The 19,077-nt window shown below is 34.4% G+C and overlaps 2 protein-coding genes across 2 annotated transcripts; both read right to left on the reverse strand.

The window, feature by feature from the left end:
• Nucleotides 1–3,665: 3,665 nt before the first annotated feature.
• On the reverse strand, nt 3,666–5,327 carry LOC131054212 (putative 12-oxophytodienoate reductase 11). Its single transcript, XM_057988673.1, has 5 exons — nt 5,139–5,327; nt 4,904–5,044; nt 4,682–4,812; nt 4,412–4,591; nt 3,666–4,325 (listed from the first exon to the last, which is right to left on the reverse strand). The coding sequence occupies exons 1-5, from the start codon at nt 5,210–5,212 to the stop codon at nt 3,757–3,759; spliced, it is 1,095 nt and encodes a 364-aa protein (XP_057844656.1). The 5' UTR covers nt 5,213–5,327; the 3' UTR covers nt 3,666–3,756.
• A 10,842-nt stretch (nt 5,328–16,169) lies between these two features.
• On the reverse strand, nt 16,170–17,605 carry LOC131054214 (putative 12-oxophytodienoate reductase 11). Its single transcript, XM_057988674.2, has 4 exons — nt 17,430–17,605; nt 17,208–17,338; nt 16,932–17,111; nt 16,170–16,845 (listed from the first exon to the last, which is right to left on the reverse strand). Exons 1-4 carry the CDS (start codon nt 17,603–17,605, stop codon nt 16,268–16,270), a joined length of 1,065 nt encoding a protein of 354 aa, XP_057844657.2. The 3' UTR covers nt 16,170–16,267.
• Between the last annotated feature and the right edge of the window lie 1,472 nt (nt 17,606–19,077).

Genomic DNA, 19,077 nt, shown 5'->3' on the forward strand with positions numbered 1-19,077 from the left:
TTCCCAAGAGTGATGTGTCTCTTAGCAAGCCTCTCTTAAAAAGATAAAACTTGTGTTACTAACACTTTTCTCTTGCACCTAGGACCACGAAAGCCAAGGGAGAGGATAGTGTGTGTTAGAAGTAGGACAACTCAACCAACTCTTTTGCACAAGTGTTGCAAACACAAAATACACTTGTTCTTTTTAACTTGCCATTGCAATGATTTTCTATCTAATTGGAGATGTTGTTCCAACAACCATGATGTTCTTTTTAACTTCAAAGGCAATATGTTTGAGTAAACTAGAATTTGAAATCCTTGTCAACTTAATGAAAAACACGTTTGCGTGAAGTAAAATCATTTTTATAAAATAGAAACAAATTGATTGTGATTTTTATTTGCCCAAAAATGGAAGTGTGGATTGTTATTTTTAAGTTTTGATGCAAGAAATAAAATTGTCTTGTTTTGTTTTAAGCACCAAAATAGAGTGTATCCCTAACTTGCAATGAAAGCAAATTTGTTTTGTTGATTTTAGAGCACCAAATGAAAATTGGAATCCTAACTTGCAAGTAATGAAATTTGTTTTTGTGAATTTTAGAGCACTAAATAAAAGTTTTTGATTTTAAGTAACAAACGGGGTTAGTTTAAAAACCTGCACATGAAGCAAATAGTTAGTAAAATGCGACCATATGGTGGGCTTCTACAAGCCTAAAAAAATTTATTTTATCAGTTACATGGCCTTTTTTTACAACGTTATATTACAATAGCGCTACTCTGTGTTAAAACAGAAGCGCTACTTAACACAAAAGCACGAAAGTATGGACAAAAGCGCTAAAACCTAAACAAAAGCGCTAATAAGAAGATAAAAGCTCTAGAATATATACAAAAGTGCTAAACTTTGGGCAATGGCGCTATTGTAGAAACAAAAGCGCTAGACTACTAAATGACAATAGCGCTAAAGCGCAAACAAAAGCGTCGAAGCGCGACCTGTGTGTCAAGCTAAACAGTCAAAAAGTTAGTTATTAAAAAAAAATTGTTGTTGGATTCACGTCGGGTTCACCAAATGATGCTCTGCAAAATGGGGCAAAGATTAGACTAAAGCCTGTGGTCGTATAACATACAAAAACACAAGAAATCATTAGTGTTAATCAACCAAAAACTAATCTAAGCAGGCATATCAAAAGAGACACTAAAAACATGATAAAATATTTAACTATGGAAGTAAATACAACAAGGCATCTCCAAATGCCTTTTAACATGCTCTTAGCTCCTTCTCCTTTGTTCCTCTCCTCTCCAAGTTCCAAATTAGTGTAGCTCTCAACAGTTTTTTTGCACTATGGATGCTTATGGAGGTTCAAGATTGTAGATGATTAATTATGCTATGCAAGTGTAAAATAAGCTAAATATGAGATGCTATGAAATGAACTAAGATTTCTTTTTAGTCCAAAATGATAATATATTAGTGGTTTTTATGCTAAAATGCTCTCTAGAAATGCCTATAGATTAAATGCATACAAGTTTTTAGGATCTGGATTATGAATAAATGGACTCTATTTATAGGAAAAATGGAGCAATGGATGGTTGAGATTGAGTAATCTCAACAAGGGTCGAGATTGAATGATATTCAATCCATGTGATTGCTTTCATCCCAATCCCAGGATGACAAGTGCCAATGTGAGATAGGTTGAGAGGAGAGGGAATAAGCATTAAATGCTTGACATGACCTGAGAGTTAACTTGGGAGTTAAGATCAAGGTTGGGTTGAGTGAATAAATCTTTTATTCAAAGAATAAAGTTTTTATCCAATGGATAAACTCTTGTGCAAAGGTAAAAGGATAACCCTAGTCAAAGCAATAAATGTTTGAGGAGACACATGAGTCACATGAGGGTTGAGTTAGGGGTTAACCATAAATGGTCATGTAAGAGCCATAAGTGATTTGGAAGACTTTAGAGGTTAAATTGTTGAACACACAAAGCATTAAATGTTTTTCAAAGACTTTGAAGTATTTGAGAAGTGACTCCAAGTTGCTTAGGAATGTGACAATAATTAGGGGATGGATTAGGTTAATTAGGAAGGGTTTAGAAGAATCTAGAATGAGGTTTAGGAGTGCAAGTGGATTTGGTGGGTGAGGGAAAATAGGATTTTAATTTTAAAATAAAATCAACTTGTGGTTGCAACTTGCATTTGTAGGAAAATGCAAGTGGGGGGATTTATGATTTTAAATAAATGTTTTATTTTAATTTATCAAAAAGAGGAAAGAGGATTAAATTGAATAAATAGAATTTATTCATTTATTTGAGTGTGAATTTGGTTGAATGAATTAATTAAAATAAATTGAATAATTTATTTAATTAATAGGAGAATGTTTGAAGACGAATTAATTAAATATTAATTTAATTAACTGATGGCCAGTGGATTTTTAATCAAATAAATATGAAATATTCATTTAAATAAAATGGACAGATTTATGTGACTACACTAGTAAATAAAATTTACTATTACTGCTTACATTTTTCACTATCAAAGATAAAAAAAAAATAGCTTTGTATCATTTTTATAATTATCTTTTTGTATTCAAATAGTTGAAATTAATAATTTTAAAGTCACTTTATTTTTTATATTTTTTTTTCTAAAAAGTGTCTAAAACAATTATTTTATAAACCTTAAATATAAATATAATTGTATATTTATGATGAATAAATAATTAACTAGTAGATACAAATATTTCGAATATATATTTAAAAATGCTAAAGATCTATATTTATATTTGAAATATCTATACAAATATATCCAAAATATATATAAGTTGTATGTTATTTGTTTTTTATAATGAATATTTAAAAAATAATTTTGACAAAATCAAGATCATACACTTTCCAAGCATAATGATTAGTTATATATTAAAAAAGTAACAACCTCTATTTTTAATTTTAGTATGAAACAAAGTTGAGTATTACAAAAGAATAGCAATTATGAGATATAAGATTTGCATTAGATTGTATCCAACTAGGAAAGTTGTAATCTATGCTTTTAAACATGCATGAAAATGGAACCCTCATCAATATTAAATTTGTATGCTCTTGATTTCGATTCAAATGTGTAGGTGACGTTTATTTAAAGGAAAAATCTCAACCAAACCTAAATCACAAACTAATTATTCAGCTACCATAGTGTATTTGCCTCTATCAACATAATTAATAGCGCCCATACCTTTTCCAATAATAGAATGTTTTTTGTGCGACCACAAAAATTCTCAATATGAGACATTACATTCCAGTGGAACTTTCCCACAATAATACTAAATATACACTTGAAAATTCTCATTTTTATTACTTTTAGCATCTAATTAATAGAAAAAAACTCTATATTTATATAATTTTGACTTTCAATTTTGATTATATATCATACCTTCCATGCATCGTCATTTTAATAATGTTGGAATTGAATTTAATATTGTTTTCTTTATTTATTGAAAAATAATATACACTCCTTTGATTTACATTTTTTTCTTTCTCCTTTCTTTTGTAGTCGAATTTTTTTTTTTTTCATAGGTTCAAATGCAAATTTCTATAATACCATATTAAAATGGGACATGCAAAATAATGAAAACTAAACCATGATTATACAATAATAATACCAAATAATAATGATATTAAAAAAATTACAATGTATTATTTAAATGCGTATAACATTCTTGAAAAACTTCATTGAAAACTTTCAAGGACTCACATAAAACTAACAAAACGTTTTAATACTACCACCAAATCAAAACCAGCTTCTAAGATTGGAGGAATGGATAATCTGTGTACCCAACGACAGGATCGGAAGTATAGAATGTTTCTCTATCATATTTATTGAGCGGTGCGTTCAACTCAAATCTTTTTGGCAAATCTGGATTTGCCAAAAACAGTCGCCCATAAACCACTAAATCTGTTTTGCCACTGGAAACAGCTTTGTTCCCATCATCTCGGTCATAACCCCCTGCAACCAAAAATGTCCCCTTGAATGCTTTCCTCATCGGAATTAGGCTCTTTTCACTCGCTATTGTCCTCTCCAAAGCGACCATCCTGGGCTCAACAAAATTCGCATATAAAATGTTGTATTTATTCAGAGCCTCTACCATGTAAACTCCCAGCGCCTCCGGGTTTGAGTCATGGGGATCAAAGAAGAGAGAAAGCCGAATTCCCACATGCTCTGCTCCAATTTCATCCACCACTGCTTCCACTATTTCAAGTGCAAATCTGCAACGATTCTCCAATGTTCCTCCATAGCGATCGGTTCGATCGTTTACACTGTCTTTCATGAACTGGTTGAGAAGGAACCCATGGATTTCAACACCGTCGAACCCTGTTCAAAAGGGTACTGATTATACCAACAAAAGGAACATTCTCTTCTTCAAATCAGCATAGCCACAGATAAGAATAAAAACATACCCGCATCAATAGCATTTCTGGCAGCATTTCGAAAATCTGCAACAATGTTGGGAATTTCCTCTGTTTTCAAAGGCCGAGGAGGAGAGAAGTCCGCCACATCCTTTCGATTCGGTAAAGGGATTTTTCCAGCTAGTGGTTTGCTTGTGGAGGAAACTGGAGATTGCCCATTAGGCTGATAATCTGCATTGCAATACATATTATACTGTTTCTTTGTTTTGCAGGACAACCAACCAAATTGAAGAAAACAGGGGAAAGCATGGAAATACTGACCCACATGAGAATATCTTCCGGCATGCCATATTTGACAGAAGAAAATTCCCCCTTTGTCATGCACAGCCTTCACAATGGGCTTCCAGGCTTCAACCTGCTCCTTCCTCCATATTCCAGGCGCATCTGCATGCCTGCAATTTGAAGAGAATTATATATCAGTAAGCATTCAAAAGTTTGGAGCAAGGAAAAATTCAAATGAATGTAAGTGGAGTCGTGACCCACCCTTGAGCAGAATCAGAGACCCCTGTTGCCTCAGTGATCAAGAAGCCCCCGTGGGTTGTTCGCTGAGTGTAGTACAAAATTGCATGCGGTTGAGGAATGTTATTGTAGGATCTTTGCCTGGTCAGAGGAGCCAAAACCACTCTGAAATCCCCCAAAAAAAAATTGTTAGGGAAAAAAATCAATCTTGATGGTGCGTCCTGAGTGAAAAATCAAATTTGATTTGAAAAAGAGATACCTGTGAGCCAAATTGAAAGGACCCATTTGGTAGGGCGTTAAAAGTGACGCTGAGCTCTCATTAGTTTCAGACATGGTGCTGTGCTTGTACAAGTCGAGGCTAAAGGTGAGGATTTGAAATTGGGTGAGAAGACATTCAAATTATTAGAAATTTATAAGGTCCAGGCGGGGTGTGGAATCTAAGTCAAGGAAAAAAAACGTCAGTCCCTACGTTTGCACGGAAGTTAAGCAAAAACGATTCAACATTATGGAGTCCACAATTACGTTCAAGTCAATGGATGCAAACGTCTGTATTCTGTGAATCCAAGACATTGTAGTTATTTGCAAAATTTTAAAATCGTGGAGTCTCTCAACTTAAGATTTACTCGCATATATCAGGAATTGTCTAAAGAAGCACCCAAAATTTACTATTACTGTTAACTATTTTTTTTCAATTAATTATTAAGCACGGTCAATGGTAAATTTTGGGTGCTGGAATATATCATACATCATATCGAATATTGGTCAAGGGTAGGTAAGGAATAATTTTTAATTTCCCATTAATGTGATCACATATCCTAAAATGGTATATCACATTTAATTATAATTTTTAATGTTGAATTTAGTTATTCTCACACATTCAATTATAATCTTAGTATTGAAGTTAGTTTTACTATCACATCCAATTATAATATTTAGTATTGAAGTTGGCCATGCTATAACATCTGATTATAATCCCCCATTAATGAGATAATAATGTCATATCCATAATTTAAAATTAAAATAAATCTAAGTAAAGTCGAGCTAACATTCAATCCTAGCCATTAAATTAACTTATCTTATCCTAGCCAATCATTTCTCAATACAAAATAAAATCAAGATTGAATTTTACCATTCACTATCTCAAGAAGATTTCCACCCTCCAGTTTACACTTGCCTGTCTCACATATGTGTATATCTCTTACCTATCAAATTACCCATATATATGTGACCAGTCATGTCATAAGTACACATTCCACCAATTTTCTCACATTTGTAAGAGCTTTCAATCTCTACCCTTTGTTCAAATTAAGATGATCTTAATTGCCCCTTTTTCTTAAATCCATATTTTATCAATTTGAACATCTCCCAAATTGCCACTTGTAAGCTTCTCGTTCCCACATGCATGATAATCAATCTCAACCAATTAATCCAAGACCATCTCTTAGCTCTCCATCCCACCTACATCAAATCTATAAATATATTCCATCTTCAAGCATTTCTATCATAAAAACACTTCCAAATATAAAATGACACATTGAGGAATCTTCACAAGCAACCTAAGACACAATCATAATATATACATTCACCATTGTACGACAATCAAAACGAATAATGGAAGGTACATTATTTTATTGAGTTGTATTTGTATTGTCCCTAATTCATTTATGCTTTGATTGCATTGCACCACTTGCACCTAGTACACTAGTTCGAATTTTCTCAATTTCATTTTGACACACCTAGTTTTTTAATTTAAATAGAAGGTAATTTTTAAAATATAACACCCATTTTTATTTAAAATTTATTTACTTTTAAAATAAAGTAATTTAATTCTTTGTAAAAAAAATTAATAATGTAGTTCATTTTATATAATTTAATTCTCTATATAGTTATCTTTATTTTAGTTTTTATACAATTTAATTTGAAATGTATAGTTTGTGTAGTTTTTTTATGAATAAATTCATATATTATCATTTATAAAATAATGTTACAAATATTGAAAAAAATGGTGGATGGCAAAAATTCACACCCTTAAAGTCATATAGGACTAAAGCCCAAAGAATACAAATATAAACAAGGGTATTGAGCAATGAGAGAAGTAGTAGAGAAGAGAGGAGAAAGATCTCTTTCATTTGATTTATCTCATACATCAATGGGGTCTAGAGTGTCCATACTAGGGTCACATCCATCATTATCCTTATCTAAATCTTCTTTTTTTGTTCTACAAGTAGGGAAAATACAAAATCTAGCCAAGGGAAAAATATTTTTTTCAGAAAATATACAAGAAAATCATCCATAGAAAAGGGCTCATTGCTTGTAATTACCATGAGCTTATTTTTTATACCCCTCTTTCTATAATATGGGAGCTCCTCTTTCTTGAATGTTTTGTGTACTCTATATTATAATCCATTTGAAACTATTCAAGGTCAACCTTTGTCAAAGCTTGTCTGTTCGACATAAAACAATCCAAGATGGTAGATTTGGTGATTACTAACAAAGGGGTCCCATTAGGCATTCTAGTAGTTCTAGTTACAGGGTGATAATTATCTGCTAACAATTGAATCAATTCAACATCGACAAAGACATTAGGCACAAGTAATTTTGCAACATCTAGGGCCTATGGATTCGATATGGGGACCTTCCCATATCTATTTTTATTAAAGTACCAGAATAAATTTGCCCCTACTATGGGAATTGTGGCATCCCGACAACCCTCTAACTTATCTTTGAACATGTTCTTAGCCCCTATTTCTACTGACTAGGGTAATGCATCTAGTAATGATTTATGCATTGGCCTCTTAGCTGGGTTTGATGTCCTAGGTTTTCTTTCAGAGCTTTTGCTTCCTTTTGAACTTTCACCTTCCCTAGATTCTTCATTCTTCGTAGGCATCTTATCTTTATGCTCCTTATAGGAATTTAAACCAAATTCTATAAATTTTGCAACTCAAGGAGTAATGAAGTACTTACTTGTAAACCATCGTAAGTGATTTTGGCCTATTCCTCTTCATTGCAGAGCTCACCCCATATAATTCTTTAGCTTGGAATGAAAAATTCAAACAAAAAATTGATTATTAATAGTGGATCTTGAGGGTCTTTTCTTCATTATCTCATGTGTGGCATTAACAGCTCCGCCACCCTTTCAAAAATTTGATTTATGACATGCTGATGTCACTCTCAACTTATCTCGGCCCTTCATAGTATCACAAACTTGCCTTATTGATTTTGTTTCATCGTTGTGAAACAACAACAATATTTATCGCTACATCACAACACCTGTTTCCTCTTTATTTTAGCTCCTTGCGATATGGTGGCATGTAATGTAACCGTTATCGCTATATCGCTACTTTATTTTTCATTAGTTGTCTTCATCTTGTGATGTGACTATAACAAAATCACAATTCCTTTATTAATCCTTTCTAGTGATATTGCGATAATACTTTAGGTTAGTATGTTATTGCAATGTCTCAACTTTGCATTAAGTCCCCTCTTGCGATACAACGACTTTACTACCTTCGCTCCATTTATTGTTGTTTTGTAGACTGCTCAATATGATAGAACATGGGTCTCACGCAATAGAGATACCTTTGTGAACTTTATTTCTTTTGTCGCCATTTTTGAAGCCATTTTATATAATAGAATATATGTGCTGCGAAATGGTGATACCTTTTGACCTTAATTTTTATCATTGTTATTTCACGGATTGATGAATACAATAGAATATGGGTCTCACGAAATAGTGATACCCTTGTAAACTTTATTTCCTTCATCGTTGTTTCACAAGCAACCTGATACAATAGAATAATGACCTTGCAAAATAGTGATATTTCATGACATTACTATATGATAATCCAATTGAGATGATGGGTGGGGTATATAGATATTTTAGGGAAAAGTGGTGGGGAGCATTCAAAATTTTTAGACTAATAAATAAGGCTTTCAACAATGATACAATTCTTTTATAGGGTTTATTTATGGCTTAATATTTGATTTGTTATCAAGGCCTTAGTGTTAACTTGCAAGATTTTAGGCTAGAAAACACATTGAACTATTGACAAATAGGAGACTCAACTTGTATAACTCTAGTTTATTTTATTTAGTTGTATGGACAGTAGTGGAAAATAATTTTGGGATACCATGATTATGTAAGACACTCACCATTTTTGTAGGTTCTTGAAGCAGTCACCGATTAGGAGGGAACTCAAAGAGATCAATCCAGACCGATTAGCAAGAGTAAACACAACAGAACACAAAGATATGATGGAGGCAATGTAGAACAAATTGATTTATTTCATGAAAACTAATTACAACCAAATGATAACAACCGGGTTGCAGAAACCGGCTCACAGGCCTGCTAAAACATACTCAAAGTACAGAATAGGTCACAACCGAGACCTTCAATCTTAAGATCTATCTTCTACACTCAGTCTAGCTACTTGATTCTTTGATTGATACATTATAATGCACAATTGCAATTATATATACGATCCAAGGGGATCTGGTCGGCCCAAAAAGGGATCAAAAATCGAAGAACAAGACCTAACGTGTAAAACCAAGAAGGTCGGCCTCCGCCAAGAGATTCCTCTAGAAAATCCAAAGGAATAAGTATAGATCACGGGAAAAGGTCGGCCACATGCCAAGGAACATCAAAATCAATGCCCAAGGCTCCACAAGCTTCAAAAGGGGTTCCGGTAGATCACCAAAATAGGTCCAAGCAACCGGTAACAAGAAACTATCAAGGAAACCGATAGTGATAACTTGCCAGAAAATGATCCAAGTGTGATGCGGTCTAGAAATAAGAAAGATGACCAAGTCTTCAAGTAGAATCCAACTCCATAGGATCCGATGAGCTAAAACCAGAACACACAAAAAGAAATGATGAAACTACAAACAAAAAGCAAAAAAGAAAGAAAAATATTTTTGGTTGATGCAAGATTGCTATGAATCGGGGATGCTCCTGCATCAGTTCTAACACAACCATCATCCAAAATTCGAAGAAGTATTTGTAATGAAATCTTTTGGGGAAGACCATAGGCTAGCTTGAGGAGATCTAACATTAGGGGCATAAACATTAATGAGATACCACTCAAGGTGGGATTTGAGATTTGTCATCTTAGCAAAAGATAATTTTTTGTAGAGTAGATAAATGTACCATTAAATGAAGCTAGATTCCACAAGGTAGCTCAATTCCACTAGATGCACCGTCAGCATCACTGGCTAGGAAGGTAGTAGAAGGCCAGAAAGACTTAGCAACCTTATGGAATATATTAGATCTCATCATCGATTCCTATAACAAAAGAATATCACCTCTTTGTTCCATCAGTGTACACTTTAACGTGTTATTTCGTAGGGTTATTTAAGCCCCTCACATTCCAAGAGAGGATCTTCATTAGAAATAGTGGTAAAGGATCTACTCAGTCTTGAGTATAACAAGCATCCCTTCAAGAGATTAGAGTTATTTCTTCTTTTTATTAAATTCCAAGAGACTATATAGGGTCCTCTGCCTTCCATTAGCCACCTCTCTTGCTACATCCTTGGGCCTTGAATCTTTCTGCGAAGGTCTTCCTATTTTATTCTCCATTCTCACATCTGCTTTCTTTTTCTTTTTGTTCTTAGCACCAAATTGAGTCCATTCTAAATCCTCATTTTCGTCGTCAACAAAAATCTTTCTTGACTTGTTGGGAGGGAGGGTCGAAGAGAACCCCGAAATCTATAGGTTTTCCTTCAAGTTAACAAAACCAGTGCCCCATTTCCCCTAAGGAGTCTTGATCACATTTCTCATATTAGTATTCTTTATATCGGGATTTAGGCAACTTAAAACTATTTCCTCTTAAGGATCCTTCTAACCAACTTGTAGAGCTATCTTACTATGTTGTGGAGCAGAATTTGACCCAGGTCCACCACCATTTCTACATCCACCAAATCCTTTCATTCCATACTTTCCCTATCTTTGTTTGGTAATGGTATGGGGGCCACAGTCGGAGGTAGGTCAATCTTTGAAGAGGAAGTCATTAGATCATCAACTTGTTTTTTCTTGTCCCTGGCTAAGTTATTTTCTATCTCAGTACAAAATAGGTTGGGACCCGATAAGGGATCCATAGCCAGACAAGTAGTGTAGGTCTTTTGTTTATCATCATCAACAATAGAGGGAGCTTTAGGCCTTTGCTATTTTGGAGCAAGTTGTTTCTTGCACACAGAGCTAAGATGACCATATCTCCTGCAAGACGTATAGAAGTTTTTTGCATTTTTTTGTATTCAATGGGTTGGACCCAAGCACCAAACCTGGACATGAGCATTACTTGAGTCAGCAGTACAGTGTTGATGGCCATATTAACATATATTCTAGAAAATAGGATCCTAGACTTGTATTTCATGATACGGTCCACGACAAGGAATTTACCAAAGGAGTCATCAATCCCCTCCATAATTCCAAGGGTAACCCAAGAAGGTGGATCCAACTAGGAGCCACCACTCCCAGATCCTTCTAGGGGTCAAGGCCAAGTTTCCACTTGTACAAGGATAAAAAAATGTTACTCCCATAAGACCACAACCCTTCTATGAGGATTGAAACCATATCCTCCTGGTTAACAAAAATAAAGAGAAAAATATTTTTTTCCGTGGCATTAATAGTAACACTACCTTTCAGCTTCCATCTAGTGGTGGTTCATTTCCTAACCTAATCAATAGAAGACAAGAAGGGTAGAAACTTAACGAAAAAGGGAGAGGCTGAGCTCAACAATAGCCATATTCAGTAGTGTATCGGGAATCTCCACTTATTGATCCTTCACCACACACTCCACCTAGGGAGTTGAATAGTTTGAGGATTTGCCCATCTCAATGGGGCTTCCACTAAGTAATTTGTCCATGAATCTAATAGGTTCCTCATCAGTGAAAAAAGAATCAAGATGGTACTGAGACAAGGAAGGATGCATGACATTTTCCTTGATCAAAGAGTCTTCTTTTTGCAAGTGTCCAAAATAGACAAAATATATCACATCTTCATAGTTCCCATGACATGGAGACTCCTACAAGGGGGCCCCCTTTGCAACATCCATTAGAAACAACACAAGCTGGGAGCAATAGGGAAGCGGGTGGGAGACTGCAATACTTGATAAAATTGTTAATACTTAATTTTTATATAATATATTTTTTTAATAATTTAATAGCTACTAAGGGGAAGCACCCACTATATTCATTTTGAAAAAGGAATGCATTATCATTTGGAATTTTCATGACTCATAGCTAACTCTATCCACTCCATGCTATCTATATCTAACAGTCTATGCAACATAATTTGACCATACAAACCCCACCAGGTACTATAGACTGAGAAACGATTAAATATCTACATATTTTTTTGTGCTAAGCTTCCCTATTACCAGATACTTCCTAGGCTTAGGCATTCCCTACTACAAAATGGTGCCTAGCCATCATTACAAAATTTATAAAATCTTGTCACCCTACTAGAAAACACTAACCATGAGTCCTAGCAACTTCAAAAGAAATACAAATTTGTCTTTACCATGGGAGGACAACACCTACCTATCATTATTCTTCATCATTCGCTCTTAGGTTACTTACCACCAAAGGTTTGGCTACTACTGAACAAACATTGTTGTACATGTCATGAGATGAGTAGACAACCACCTCCTCAACATCTCTGAACTCATTTTTCACCTAGTCTTCTCCCTTCCCAAGCCCCTAGTCTTCCTCACTCTCATTGTCACTCTCCAACAATAGACCTTCCTCTTCCATGTAGTTCTTCACCCATTCACCTTTTGGAAACTGATTGATTCTAGTAAGTCATAGAAAAAAGGTGATACTCTGCTCCATGCCTTCCCATTGCTCCTTCAACGTCTCCAAGACATTAGGGTGCAAACAATGGGGAATATTCTCACCTCCATCCTACATCCAACTGACATATAGTGGTTTTAAGGGAGTTGAATGAGGAGATTGTCATCCACATTATCCAGTGCTATGCCAATATCCCCTAAAAAAGAATGCTTGAAATCCATTTGGCACATCCATTAGGCCTTGGCTTTAATCATTCCCATGTATACCAACATAGCCAAAAACATTGTCATGATGTTTGTGCTAACCCTGTAGCAATGGTAGGCTTCCAGGAACTCCTCTCCCAACACCCTTTTAGTCACATGCAAAACTAATAGGTGGACCAAGACTAGAACGACCTACATACACTTGTGAGTAATCTCTCCTAAGAATGTCATTTTCCTCTTGGTGGATTCCAATAGAATGGGCATGTCCATCATTTACCACTTCAATTGGCTTTCTAGCAGAAAAAATAGAGTGACTTATCCCCTATCGCCGATGTCTATAAATATTAGGTTGCAATGTGTTGCTATGATGAGCATCTGACATACCCATTCATTGCTCGATCAGCTGGCACATCACCCCAAATCTTTGGCTTTCCTTTTAGGATTTTTGCCACCATGTATTTTCTCGGTGAAGTACCTGGCATGCTCCCTTATTTTGATGAGTCGCTACCTAATCATCATCTTCCCCCATGTCTTCAACGCATGTATATATTTGTATGTAGTTAGTTATGCTTTGTATCTTTTAGTGGCAGCACATTTCTATTAATGATTGTTAAGGAGCACTTGATACGTCACATCCATTCTTCATATAATAAATGTTGTTCTATGCATCAAAACCCTACTAAATTTTGTAGTTCAATCCCCAGCTCAGTTGATGTCCTGACCATGACCTCCTTTGCCAACATGTCGGTTAAACCATTACATTACCTATAAATGTGGTTGATTTTGTAATCTTCATGTTTTCTAAGCAAATCCTTGATGGGTCATAGCCATTGGCAGAGGTTCCACTTTGGGGTCTCATTTTGGTGAATCACATTGATAGTAATTAAGGAGTCTCCTTCTAGGTGAATATGAGTGGCTCCTGTTGGCATTCTACACTCATATGAGAATGGTTGATGTTGTCATTGATGGCAACCAACTGGTATTAGGTCTCTACACACACACCGGCAACAGGGTCAACATCGATACCATCTACCGACACCGACAAACATATTCATCGGCATCCAGATTACATTGGCAAAGAATTATACCGACACTCAGGCCGACATGAGACAAGTTTTGTTTATGTAAATTGTATTGTAAATATAATTATCTTTTGTAAGCCAACTTGGTATATTGTAAAGACTCATATATGTATGAGATCTTATAGGTCATTTTGTATTGTCGGAGATTATTTTGTATGTATGAGGTGATATAGTGGACAACGAAAGGTTTTGGTTAAGGTATCTGATTGAGCTTAAACCGGTACTGAACCAGGCATTAGAGATGTTATTTTGAGTAGTATAGTGTATTGGATTTAATTATCCTTATTGTAGTTAGTGAGACTCTTCTATTGAGTAGTGAGCTCTAGGTTGTTGGCCTTCCTGCATGTGCAAGCCCCTATTGTAAGTAATATTTATTCATATTGGCTAGTGAGTAAATATTGTGGGTCACAAATCCCATCGAGGTTTTTCCCACACCGAGTTTCCTCGTTAAAATATCTTGTGCTATGGTGTGCATTTATGTTGTCTCTATTATTTATGTTTATTGCATTATTTATTGCTTACTGGTACATTGATTTGGGTTGAAAAGTTATAAATAAGTTCAAATATTTCACTCACCAATTAGACACTGATTCACCCCACACCACCCCCTGTATAAGGGGGATTTTTCAGCCCTGTGAGAATTGTGGATATCCTCTCATCCTAGTTTGTGAAAATACTTTTCTCGAGGGCCTTGTTTCTAGCTATTTTGTTGAATAATTCTACTAGATGTCATTCTATCTTACCATAGAGTCTCTCACTATCCATTTCCTTTCCTTGAAAGATCCTTCTGTTTTGCTCCTTATAAATTTCCAGACAATTGTGGAGGGGACCATAATCCACAAATTGCTAAACAATGACTTCCTACCTAATTTTTATATAATGTTAATTAAAATGTGAGTTGCATATTTTTTTTTGAAAAGATAACTATTTTTTCAATTCTATTTATAATAATATTTTCTAATAACAAATACTAATAAATAAAATTTTCTATAACTACTTACATTTTTTCACTATCAAAAGAAAAATAAATTAACTTTGTATCATTTTTATAATCATATTTTTTGTAACTAGAATAATTTACATTAATACATTTTAATGTTACTTTATTTTTGTATAATATTTTCTTAAAAAAAAAAACTATTAAAATAATTTATTTGTATAAACATCAAATAGTATTGATATAATTATATATCTAAGATGAATAAATAATTATTAGTGGATAAAAATATTTCAAATATATACTTAAAAGCTCAAAACATCGAACTATATATCTAAACTATCTATACTAATATATAAGTTGTATGTTATTTGTTTTCTTAAAAAAAAAATTCAAATTATTTTTTGGCAATATCAAGATCCTATAATTTCCACAAAATTTTACTCTAGACATAATGATTAGTTATATATTAAAAAGTAACAACCCCTATTTTTAATTTTTGTATGAAACAAAGTTGAGTATTTAAAAAAAATAGCAATTTTGAAAAAGAAGATTCACATTATACCTATTATATCCAACTAGGAAATTAACAATCTATGCTTTTAAACATGCATGAAAATGGAAGCCTTCCAATATTACATTTGCACGCTCTTGGTTTGATTCAAATGTGTAGGGGACATTTATTTAAAGGAAAAGTCTTAGTCAAACCCATATCACAAATTAACTATTCAACTACTAGTGTACTAACCTCTATCAATGTAATTAATAGCACCCATACCTTTTTCAACAATGATACTTTTTTTTCAGCGACTAGAAATTTTTTCCAACATGAGACATTACATTTTGGTGGAAACTTTCCCACAAATAATAGCCTATTGACTAAATATACACTCTTAGATATTCCCATTTTTTACTTTTAACATCTAATTATTAGAAACAAATTCTATGATTATATGATTTTTATATATTCAATTTTGATTATTAATCATACCTTCCATCCATCATCATTTTGATAATGTTAAAATTGAATCTAATAATGCTTGGTTTATTGAAAAATAATATAAACTCCTTTAGTTTACATTTTTTTTACTTTCTCCTTTCGTAGTCGAATCTCTTCTGTTTTTTCATAAATTCAAAATGCAAATTTCTATGATACCATATTAAAACGGAAAATGCAAAATACTGAAAACTAAACCATGATTATACAATAATAATACCAAATAATAATTAATTAAAAATTAAAAATATTAAAATGTATCATTTTGTAAATGCGCATAACATTCTCGAACAACTTCCTTAGAAGCTTTTAAGGACTAACATAAAACTGACCGAACATTTTAATACTACTATCAAATCAAAACCTAGGGAAAACCAGGTTCTAAGATTCCAGGAATGGATAATCTGTGTACCCGACGACAGGATCGGAAGTATAAAATGTTTCTCTCTTATATTTATTGAGTGGTGCATTCAACTCAAATCTTTTTGGCAAATCTGGATATGCCAAAAACAGTCGCCCATAAACCACTAAATCTGCTCTGCCACTAGTAACAGCTTTGTTCCCATCATCTCGGTCATAACCCCCTGCTGCCAAAAATGTCCCCTTGAATGCTTTCCTCATCGGAATTAGGCTCTTTTCACTCTCTATTGTTCTCTCCAAATTAAGCAACCTGGGCTCAACAAAATGCGCATATAAAATGTTGTATTTATTCAGAGCCTCTGCCATGTAAAGTCCCAGCGCCTCCGGATTTGAGTCCTGGGGATCATAAAAGGGAGAAAGCCGAATTCCCACATGCTCTGCTCCAATTTCATCTACCACTGCTTCCACAACTTCAACTACAAATCTGCAACGATTCTCCAATGTTCCTCCATAGCGACCGGTTCGATCGTTTACACTGTCTTTCATGAACTGGTCGAGAAGGAACCCATGGGCCCCATGGATTTCAACACCGTCGAACCCTGTTCGAAAGGGTACTGATTATATCAACAAAACGAACATTTTCTTCTTCAAATCAAGATAGCCACAGATAAGAATAGAAACATACCTGCATCTATAGCATTTCTAGCGGCTTCTCGAAAATCTGCAACAATATTGGGAATTTCCTCTGTTTTCAAAGGCCGAGGAGTTGAGAAGTCCGCCACATCCTTTCGATTCGGTAAAGGGATCTTTCCAGGTATTGGTTTGCTTGTGGAGGAAACTGGAGATTGCCCATTAAGCTGATAATCTGCATTGCAATACATATTATACATATACTGTTTCTTTGTTTTGCAGGACAACCAACTAAATTGAAGAAAACAGGGGAAAGCATGGAAACACCGACCCACGTGAGAATATCTTCCGGCATGCCATATTTGACAGAAGAAAATTCCCCCTTTATCATGCACAGCCTTCACAATGGGCTTCCAGGCTTCAACCTGCTCCCGTGTCCATATTTCAGGCGCATCTGCATGCCTGCAATTTGAAGAGAATTATATATCAGTAAGCATTCAAAAGTTTGGAGCAAGCAAAAATTCAAATGAATGTAAGTGGAGTCGTGACCCACCCTTGAGAAGTATCAGAGACCCCTGTTGCCTCAGCGATCAACAAGCCCCCGCGGGTTGTTCGCTGAGAGTAGTACAAAATTGCATGCGGCTGAGGAATATTGTTGTACGATCTTTGCCTGGTCAGAGGAGCCAAAACCACTCTAAAACCACCCAAAAAAAAAAAATGGTGCGTCATAGGGGAAGAGCACCAGTAGTCGTCATAGCTAACTTCGCGCAACCAGAGATCTTAAATGGTACATCGGATTTTAAATTTTTTTTTTTAGTTGTCTTCGTATGCGACTTAATTGTTTATAGCTATTGATCTGGGTTCTGGGTAGTAATGATGCACACTGTGGAATCAGTTATGCGCACAAAGGTCAAAAAGTACACATTTCAAAGTGTCACCTGATACCTAACTAAAGATGTTCCAGTAACCGTCAACTCAAAATCGCTAGTACTTGTTGACAAATGTCCCAAGAGTGGTGCACAAATGTTCCAATAGTGGTACACAAATGGGCCAATTAATTACAAAAATGATCGGCTATTGGTACAAAACAAATTTATTAATGGTGTTTTCACTATGACGACTATTGGGGGGTCAACATGACAATAAGGTGATGGTTATTGGAACTATGTTATCTATTGATGCTCTTCTCCTATGTAAAAAAACAAATTTGATTTGAAAAAGAGATACCTGTGAGCCAAATTGAAAGGACCCATTTGGTAGGGCGTTAAAAGCGGAGCTAAGGTGGGCTTAGTTTGAGACATGGTGCTGTGCTTCTGCTTGCACAAGGTGAGGATCTGAAATTGGGTGACAAAGGCATTCAAATTATTAAAATATCTATAAGGCTCAGGTGTGCGTGGTGTGGAACCTTAAGTCAAAGGAAAAAACGTCATTCCCTACGTTTGCACAGAAGTGAGCAAAACAAACTTCGAAAGAAGAGTCCACAATTATGTTCAAGTCAATGGATGCCAACGTCTGCTGTTACGTTTGCATTTAAGGAACTTTCTAAACGTTTTGTGAATTCACGACATTGTAGTTATTTCACGGTCCAAAAGTTTGAGTTCGATTCCAATTCATATAAAAAAATTTATGAATTTTCAAAATCGTGAAGTCTTTCAACTTAAAAGATTTACTCGCATATGTCATACGTCTAATACCAGTCAAGGGTCGGGAACGAATCCACCTATAATCGAGATAATTTCAATATATTATATTCAATTATAATCTATAATATTGAAGTTAGTTATATTGGCATATCTAATCATAATTTTAATGATTATTTAGTTACACTGTCACATTGAATTATAGTCTATAATATTCAAGTTAGTTATACTGTCATATTTAATTATAATCTTTAATATTGAAATTAGCTATACTATCACATTCAATTATAATCTTCCATTAATGACATAACTAGTAATTGTACCTTGGTGTGCAATGGGTACGCCGAATAGTTGTGGAAGGTCAATTTTTAAAAAAAAAATCTTTGTTTTTTTCATACATTTATACAATCCATGAGGGAAATTCGTAGGTCATTTAACAAAACTCTCAATAGAGAAGTGATGTCTTTAATTCAACTATTCATCCACTTTCATGGATCTAAAAATGATTGAAATAATACCTTTGAATTAGAAACATAATAAGCTACATTACTAGTAGGCTCA

This window comes from Cryptomeria japonica, chromosome 3 (genome assembly GCF_030272615.1).
Source record: "Cryptomeria japonica chromosome 3, Sugi_1.0, whole genome shotgun sequence".
NCBI lineage: Eukaryota > Viridiplantae > Streptophyta > Pinopsida > Cupressales > Cupressaceae > Cryptomeria > Cryptomeria japonica.

What these genes read in the sequence shown, in the direction of transcription:
- LOC131054212 (XM_057988673.1), bottom strand. Translation starts at nt 5,212, where the DNA reads ATGTCTGAAACTAATGAGAGCTCAGCGTCACTTTTAACGCCCTACCAA. An exon ending in CCTTTCAATTTGGCTCACAG is followed by an intron (nt 5,045 to 5,138) that starts GTATCTCTTTTT and finishes GGGGGATTTCAG; the next exon opens with AGTGGTTTTGGCTCCTCTGA. An exon ending in GTCTCTGATTCTGCTCAAGG is followed by an intron (nt 4,813 to 4,903) that starts GTGGGTCACGAC and finishes TTCAAATTGCAG; the next exon opens with GCATGCAGATGCGCCTGGAA.
- LOC131054214 (XM_057988674.2), bottom strand. Translation starts at nt 17,605, where the DNA reads ATGACGCACCATTTTTTTTTTTTGGGTGGTTTTAGAGTGGTTTTGGCT. An exon ending in GTCTCTGATACTTCTCAAGG is followed by an intron (nt 17,339 to 17,429) that starts GTGGGTCACGAC and finishes TTCAAATTGCAG; the next exon opens with GCATGCAGATGCGCCTGAAA. An exon ending in CGGAAGATATTCTCACGTGG is followed by an intron (nt 17,112 to 17,207) that starts GTCGGTGTTTCC and finishes ATTGCAATGCAG; the next exon opens with ATTATCAGCTTAATGGGCAA.